Raw genomic sequence first — 9,330 nt, 5'->3', positions numbered from 1 at the left:
ATCATCATCATCATCATCGTCATCATCACCACCACCACCACCCCCACCACCCCCACTAACAAAGACCGTTTCATCTCTATCTACTTCCAGGCCTAATCAAGGTACCCGTCATATTCATCATCGGTAAGCATCTTTGACATACTCAATCATTAATCCAGCGCAATATCCTTTAAATGTGCTCAAAGCACTTACAAGAGGCCCCAAGCCAACCGCAACATTTAACATGTAGAACAATGCACAACGCATGTAAGGCAACAATAAAATTTCATTTTCAACAGAAATAACCAGGTACTCATTTTACACCTGAGTACAGTGATATAATGTGAGTCATTCCAAGGGCTAGACCTTGCGTCGGCCAACAACAGAATTCGAACTCACGACCTGCAGGTCCAGACGAGTGCCATACCGCAAGACCACGAAGCCACAGCCGATGTAGCTATAGATAGTTCGAAGATGACGTCACTCATGTCTTTATTATTGTTTTTTTGCCATCCGCGTTTATGAGTAGTTCTCACTGAACTGTATTAACCTGACTATAAACGATCATGGATACACACAGTTTTGTGTGTTGGTCCGTTAAACTTCCGGATGGCAATGTTGTGAGCTTCTTAGCCAAGCGCATACTATCTATAGATGATTTACATTTAGCCAAAAAACAAAAAACAAACCAAAACAAAAAACAAACTCACACCATCCACCAGCCGTAGAAAACCATGTGTAACCTGAAACGTTGATATAGATAGAATGCGGTTAGCCAAGGAGTTCACAACATTGCCATCCGGAAGTATAACGGACCAACACACAAACTTTGTGTAACCATGAACTTTTATAGTCTGGTTAATACAGTTTAGTGAGAACAACTCACAAACGCGGATGGCAAAAACAATAACAAAGGCCTGAGTGACGTCATCTTCGAACTATCTATAGACTGATTGATAAAATTTAGTGAGAACTATTCACAAACATATCTGGCTAAAAACAATAACAAAGAGTTGAGTAACCAATCTTTATCAAGGGGAGCCGATAGCTCAGTTGATAGAGCTTTTGCTTCACACGTACAGGGACCAAGATCGATCCCGGCACAGTCGAGGGTTTTTTTCTACTTGATAAAGGGGAAACCCGAAACGTCCATTTTATCTGTTTTCGTATATTTTTTTCTTTTGAGAGAGAAATAAAATGTTGCGGCGATTTTTGAGGCTTTTGTTGCCATTTATTAATGCTTCAATTGAAAACGGTCATCAAATGGTTGTCTTTCATTTTGTTCTTGAAATGTTTTAGTTATAGTGTTGGAATTGTTTTAGGTGGTGCTGGTTGGTAATTGTGGTGGGAATAATGGTGGTGGTGGTGGTGGTGGTGGTGATGGTGGTGGTGATGGTGGTGGTGGTGTGTGGTGGTGATGGTGGTGGTGGTGGTGGTGGTGGTGGTGATGGTGGTGGTGGGTGGTGGTTGGGTGGTGGTGGTGGTGGTGGTGGTGGTGGTGTGGTGGTGATGGTGATGGTGGTGGTGGTGGTGATGGTGGTGGTGGTGGTGGTGGTGGTGGTGATGGTGGTGGTGGTGGGGTGGTGGTGGTGGTGGTGGGTGGTGGATGGTGGTGGTGATGGTGGTGATGGTGATGGTGGTGGTGGTGGTGATGGTGGTGGTGGTGGTGATGGTGGTGGTGATGGTGGTGGTGGTGGTGGTGGTGATGGTGGTGGTGGTGGTGGTGATGGTGATGGGTGGTGGTGTGTGGTGGTGATGGTGGTGGTGGTGGTGGTGGTGAGTGATGTGTGGTGGTGATGGTGGTGGTGGTGGTGGGTGGTGGTGGTGGGTGGTGAGTGGTGGTGGTGGTGGTGATGATAGTGGTGGTGATGGTGATGGTGGTGGTGGTGGTGGTGGTGGTGATGGTGATGGTGGTGGTGATGGTGGTGATGGTGGTGGTGGTGGTGATGGTGTGGTGATGGGTGGTGGTGGTGGTGGTGATGGTGGTGGTGGTGGTGGTGATGGTGATGGTGGTGGTGGTGTATGGTGGTGGTGGTGGTGGTGGTGGTGATGATAGTGGTGGTGATGGTGTGGTGGTGGTGGTGGTGGTGGTGGTGGTGGTGATGGTGGTGGTGGTGGTGGTGATGATAGTGGTGGTGATGGTGATGGTGGTGGTGGTGGTGGTGGTGGTGATGGTGATGGTGGTGGTGGTGTGTGGTGGTGATGGTGGTGGTGGTGGTGGTGGTGGTGATGATAGTGGTGGTGATGGTGGTGGTGGTGGTGGTGGTGGTGGTGGTGGTGATGGTGGTGGTGGTGGTGGTGGTGGTGGTGGTGTGGTGGTGGTGGGGGTGGTGGTGATGGTGGTGGTGGTGGTGGTGGTGGTGGTGGTGATGGTGGTGGTGGTGGTGGTGATGATAGTGGTGGTGATGGTGGTGGTGGTGGTGGTGATGGTGGTGGTGGTGATGGTGGTGGTGGGTGGTGGTGATGATAGTGGTGGTGATGGTGATGGTGGTGGTGGTGGTGGTGGTGGTGAGTGATGGTGGTGGTGGTGTGTGGTGGGATGGTGGTGGTGGTGGTGGTGGTGGTGATGATAGTGGTGGTGATGGTGGTGTGTGGTGGTGGTGGTGGTGGTGGTGATGGTGGTGGTGTGGTGGTGGTGGTGGTGGTGGTGGTGTGGTGATGTGGTGGTGGTGTGATGATGTGGTGGTGAGTGGGGTGGTGGGTGGTGATGGTGATGATAGTGGTGGTGATGGTGGTGGGGTGGTGATGGTGGTGGTGGTGGTGATGATAGTGGTGGTGATGGTGGTGGTGGTGGTGGTGGTGGTGGTGGTGATGATAGTGGTGGTGATGTGGTGGTGGTGGTGGTGGTGGTGGTGGTGGTGTGGTGGTGGTGGTGGTGGTGGTGGGGATGATAGTGGTGGTGATGGTGGTGGTGGTGGTGGGTGGTGGTGTGGTGATGTGGGGTGGTGGTGGTGGTGTGGTGGTGGTGATGATAGTGGTGGTGATGGGTGGTGGTGGTGGTGGTGTTTGGGGGTGTGGGGTGGTGGTGTGGTGGTGGTGTGGTGGTGATGATAGTGGTGGTGATGGTGATGGTGGTGGGTGGTGGTGAGGTGGTGGTGGTGGTGGTGGTGGTGGTGGTGATGATAGTGGTGGTGATGGTGGTGGTGGTGGGTGGTGGTGTGTGATGGTGGTGGTGGTGGTGGTGGTGGTGGTGGTGGTGGTGGTGTGTGATATGGTGGTGATGGTGGTGGTGGTGTGGTGGTGTGGATGATAGTGGTGGTGTGGTGGTGGTGGTGGTGATGGTGGTGGTGGGTGGTGATGATGAGTGGTGGTGGTGGTGGTGGTGGTGTGTGGTGATGGTGGTGGTGGTGGTGATGAAGTGGTGGTGGTGGTGATGATAGATGGTGGTGTGGGTGGTGTTGTGGTGGGTGGTGATGATAGTGGTGGGTGGTGGTGTTGTGGGTGATGGTGGTGGTGGTGGTGATGATAGTGGTGGTGATGGTAGGTGGTGGTGGGTGGTGGTGGTGGTGGTGATGATAGTGGTGGTGATGGTGGTGGTGGGGGGGTTAGTGTGTGGTGGTGAGGTGGGTGGTGGTGTGGTGGTGGTGATGATAGTGTGGTGATGGGGTGTGGTGGTGGTGGTTGTGATGATGATGTTGATTGATGATGATTGATGACGATGATGATGATATGATGAGATGATGATGATGATGATGATGATGATGATAGATGATAAAAAATAGAATACGGGTGAGAGTAAAAAAAGACAATGAGAAAATGGACGTTGATAAATAATTATTTACATGTAATAATTTGAAGAGATTAACCCTGACATGTCCGTTACCGACGAACTCATTTAACCCTTTCCATCCACGGACACATCCAGGCGGCCCTGGCAGCGGCAAAGGCACCCAGTGTGAGAAGATCGTCAAGAATATGGATTCACCCACCTGTCGTCTGGTGACCTCTTGAGGTCAGAGTCGGCTCGGGGTCAGAACGAGGCAGAAGCTGGTGGAAATTATGGAGAAGGAGAATTGTACTCTTGTAAGTTTTTTGAAAAATCTGCTGTAGAGATGATGATGATGTATGATGATGATTGATGATGATGATGATGATGATGATGATGATGATGATGATGATGACATATAATAATAATTAATAATAATAATAATAATAATAATAATAATAATAATAAATAATAATAATAATAAATAATAATAATAATAATAATAATAATAATAATAATAATCATAATAATAATAATAATGATGATAATAATAATAATAATAATGATAATAATAAAATAATAATAATAATATAATAATAATAATATAAAATAATAATAATAATAATAATAATAATAATAATAATAATTAATAATAATAATAATATAATAATAAATTCCATCAGGCTCTAGGCACTTTACAATTCTAGCGTCTATCCAAAGGGTAGCAAGCAATGCTTTTGCACCATTTCCGCGCTAAAGAAGCTCCGAATGACTAAAATGATCCACTTTGTTTTTTTCCCTGTTTCAGGAGACCAGTGTTGCAGTTACTCGAAGCAATGCTGCTACAGCCTCTACAAGCCGTGGCTTTCTGATTGACGGTATCCAAGGGGGTTGAACAAGTCTCAGTTGAGAAAGAAAGGGTTTGGGGGTTTTTTTGCCCATCATCATTTTGTCATCGTCGTCAATTGTCCCTATGTGCATCGTCATCGTCATTACATCATCATCAAAGATTCATCATTACACACACTTCATCATCATTAACAATTATCATCATCACATATCATTTACCATCTTTACATAATTAAAAATCATCACAATTTTATCACAACTTCATCAATATCATTATCATCATCATCATACATTTTATCATCATCATCAACCTCATCATCATCCTCATCATCATTTATCATCATCACCACCGCACCATCATAACAAAATTTACCTCATCAACATCATCATCATCATCATCATCATCATCCCAAACATCATTTTAAATCTAACCAACACCACCATCGGGTTGTCAAACATCATAAAACATCATCAATCATCAACATTTATCATCCACCACCCCATTTATCACCATCATTTCATGCATCATCATCATCATCCTTTTACACTGCATCATCATTCATCATCATCATCATCAAACATTTTATCAAACATCAACACCACACACCAAACACATCCATCATCTTCATCATCATCACTCATCATCATCACCACATCTATCATCATCATCTCAAACATCATCATCAAAAATCATCAACATTCATCATCATCATCAACCACCCACCCACCTTTAATATATTTAATTCCAATTTTCAAATTCCAAAAGATTGTTTCACCAGTTTTTGTTCTTGTTCTTCAAAAGGAAGGGCAAAACAAAGGGCGCAACGTCTGACTTTTAATGCGCGCGCAACCCGTGGGCGTCGCGAGCAACGAGGGAAGACGATCAAAAAAAAAGGCTGAAACTTCCCCGAGGTCACTCGGGCCCGGTTTTTTAAATTACTACAAAAGGGGAAAAGTAAAAGGCAGTTTAATAACCCCCATTTTTTTTGTTACAGTTAAAAAATGAGCTTTTAAATAACGCAATTTTTCCACAAAATGTGTTTTCAAGGGCTTTAAAAGGGGTTCCCTTTTTGGTCAACACAAAAAAATTTAACATTGACCCGGAAATCCCCGGCCTGTGGGAACGAATATTAAAATTTTTTTTGGGGACAAAAGACAACGCTTACGACAGGTACTCATTTTAAAAAAAACCCAGTCGGGAAAAAAGGTGTAAAGAGTCTTTTCAAAGGACTAAACTTGTGTCGACCCGAGGCTCGAACCCAGGCCCTTTTTATCCGAAAGGATTTGGGGTATTACATAGCCACATATTTACTTCTCCCCCTGACCCCCATTTTCAGACTCATCTAAATTCTTCGGGCATCAAAAAATTTCACAAAAAAATATATAGCCCTAAATTTTTCAACTGTCATTTAAATTTTTTTTAAATGGTATTTGGTAAATTCTAAAACTTAAAAAAATTCCTTTCCCCCGACATTTGAAAAAATTTGTTGCGATTTTTCGGCAAAATTTCAGTTGAAGTTCCCAATGAAACAACGCGATCGAAGTGACAGGGGTCCATTTTCCAAGGAAGCAACTGATATTGCGTGACGCATCCGGCATTCGGTTTTAAAGCGACTACGAAATTTTAATTTCTAAAAACTACGATTGGTTAATTAAATACTCTCCTTACACAAAAGGTAAAATCCCCCTTTTTTACTTTCGGTGTAACAACATTCATATTTTTTTATTCCTTTTTATAAAAAAATTTAAAATTTTTTAGTTAAGCTCACGTCAAAAAAGTCATTCCTGGGTATGACGCAGGGTAATTTTGGGACGGCTCTAAAAATCGAACAAATGGCGACGCCCGTATGAATATTCTCGGCGAGCAAAAAAAGCGTATCCAGAATAAACAAAAAAAAATTGTTTATGTTTTGCTTTACCATTCTGATCAAAAATTTATGAAAAAGTTCCCCCCAAACTGAAGAAAAAAAAAGGCCCTGATATTTTTTTTTTTTAAACCACGATGGCGCCAAAACTTTGAACCCAATTGAATAGTATTTAAAAAAACTTGCCCTTGGATCTTTTTGGGTTAATTCAAAAACATGAAATGCTGTACTACTTGTTGTTTTCTGTTTGGTAAGAAAAAATCTTTTTTTTTTGTTGGGGGGGGTTGGACGGCCAGAAAAGTCTGAAAACGTGGTGGGGTATGAGAAAAAGAAGTGAGAGAGAGAGAGAGAGAGAGAGGAGAGAGAGAAGATGAGAAGAGAAGAAGAAGAAGAAAAAGATTATGAAATAGATAGATAAAGTATGATAGATTAGATAGAAGAAAGAAAATAATGGAATTTTTTATAGATAATAGAAGAGAGAGAAGAAGAGAAAGGAAAAGAAGAGAGAGAAGAAGAAGAGACGAGAGAGAGAGAAAGAAAGGGAAAAAGGGAAGAGGAGAAGTGTTTTGTAGCATTTTGATTACATTTGGTCTTTTCAAAGCAAGGACATTGGGGAATCCTCATGGAATCCCTGATGACTCTTTTAAAAATTTTTTCATTTTGGTATTTAATATGGTGGGGTAATTTGATGTGGACTAAGATTTTTTTGCAAAGCTTTTAGTGAAAGAGTGTAAATTTCTTAAAGTACAGAAAAGAACACACATACACACAAAAAAAAAAAAAAAACAACAAAAAAAAAGAAACAAAACAAAACAAGAAGACAAACAAACAAAAAAAAAAAAAAAAAACAACCCCCCCAAAAAAAAAAAAACCCACAAAAAAAAAAAAAAACAACAAAACCCCCCCCCCAAAAAAAAAAAAAACCCACAAAAACAAAAAAAAAAAAACCCCCCCCCCCAAAAAAAAAAAACCAAAACCCCCCAAAAAAAAAAAAAACAAACCCCCCCCCCAAAAAAAAAAAAAAAAACCCACAAAAAAAAAAAAAACAAAAAACATAAACAAAAAAAACAAAAAACAAAAAATTTTAAAAAAAAAATTAAAAAATCTTTTACTAAATTATTCCAAAGATTTTTTTTTCCCAAATTTTATTAAAAAAAAATTTTTTTCTTTCCCAACAGATTGAACACAAAAACACGACCCCATTTCCACCCAGTCAACCCCATTTGCTTCCCCAAAACATTTTTTCCCCCTTTTGCTGTAGTATTTAAAATTCGTGGTTTTTTTTTTTAGATGCGTTTAACAATTATTTATGTCATAGGGTTTTATTTTTTAAATTTAAAGTTTTAACCATTTGGATAAAAAAATAGTGTAGTTTAGAAGAAAAAATAAAAGAATGGCAAAAATATAGTACTTAAACAAATAAAGAAAAATAGAAAAGTAATGAATGAATAGAGAAAAAAGGCAATAATAAATATATGAAAAAGATAGATAAAAAATACATAAAAGAAATAAAGATAGATGAATAAATACATAATGTATAATATAGATATATTAATACATATAAGAAAAAAATAAGATATAAATAGGCAATCAAATAATGTAAATGAATTTGAATGAATCAATAAATAACACACAATAGATATAATTTATACTAAATGAGAAATATGAAGTTCTAAATAGAATAAATAATGCATGCAATAAATAAAGAATAACACACAAGAGATATAAATGGTGTTTTATAAAATTGAGAAATAAGAATGACTAAATAACATAATATAAATAAATAGATGCCCTTTTATCCCCGATCAATTGTAACATGTGACAATCAAATTGCAATTCACCAAGATCAAATTCTAACACATTGTCCAAATAGAAGTCGGCACATTTACATCAAATCAAATTTCACAAGTACAATTCTCAACGTTGAAGTTCTTTCAATCACATTCTCATAGACAATTCCGACACTTTTTCGAATTCAGTGCACCCTATTTTTTCTACGAAAACTTATCGTTAGCTGCTTCTGCTTACTTGATTCCTATTCGAAACTATGTACAATTTCATAAGGACGTTTTTCTCAGTGATTCACATAAGTTAGTTTTCACTGTACAGTTTATTTAACAAGAATTGTATGAGCAATTTAAATTTGTTGTGACACGTATGCGGCAAGAAAATAGAATATCTAGACGTATATGTCTTTGTTTTCAATCATTTCTTGTTCATATTCTTGTAGAAATGAGGCTTTTACGTCAGTTTCATATCAGTTTCAACTTGATCTAATCGATGATACAGCAAACAAACATATGAAGTTAAAAAGACGTTGGTTTCAAGGAATTTACCTATTGTCCTCTTGTGTTATCGAAGAACACGAAGTCTGCTTACCACTTATTTCGACTCATACTCGCTGTTCGAAGCCAATATAGATCTACATTAAACAGGTTCGCACTTGCTTAGAATTTGCGTAAAGAGGCTTATCATCTATCAAACGCGCTATGTATCGCAGATTCGAAGAAGTGCCGTCGATTTAGAAAAACTAGGAAATGAATGCAGTTTTTTTCTTTGCCGCAAATTATTTTTGATGATCGGTCGGGCCGGTCAATCCTTTTACCTTGTACTATTCTTATCAATCACTATCACTATCAGATCGCTAATGGAGTCAGTAACTTACCCGATGGATTTCGCATTTGCTTGACCGACGTAGAATGTCAACATATCTGCTATAACAGTACAGACTTCGTTGCTTCATCACTTATTTTGTTTTAAATTGCACTGTTATTTTATGTAACTCGTATTATAATCGCACTGAGTTTCATGACTAGGTATTCAGAAGAACATGCAGCAAGACATAGACGACATAGAACTGAGTCGTCAGGAAACGAATTGTTGACCATAATCAGCATAGTTCCTGGCCATATGACATGAGATTGAGAGGCT

General features: G+C 40.1%; 1 protein-coding gene across 1 annotated transcript in view; it reads left to right on the top strand.

Annotated features, from left to right (window-relative positions):
• Positions 1-9,330, top strand: part of LOC144980360 (uncharacterized) — a gene marked incomplete in the record, with an annotated part of 216,919 nt that overhangs the window by 83,242 nt on the left and 124,347 nt on the right. Inside the window, 1 exon segment of the mRNA XM_078928058.1 lies at positions 91-122. Within this exon segment, the coding sequence (XP_078784184.1) occupies positions 91-122 (32 nt within the window).

Source organism: Berghia stephanieae, chromosome 9 (assembly GCF_034508935.2).
Source record: "Berghia stephanieae isolate SIO BIC M18660-M18661 chromosome 9, UCSD_Bste_1.3, whole genome shotgun sequence".
Lineage (NCBI taxonomy): Eukaryota > Metazoa > Mollusca > Gastropoda > Nudibranchia > Aeolidiidae > Berghia > Berghia stephanieae.
The sequence above is the reverse complement of the archived record's forward strand: the minus strand, read 5'-3'. Positions and strand labels throughout refer to the sequence as shown.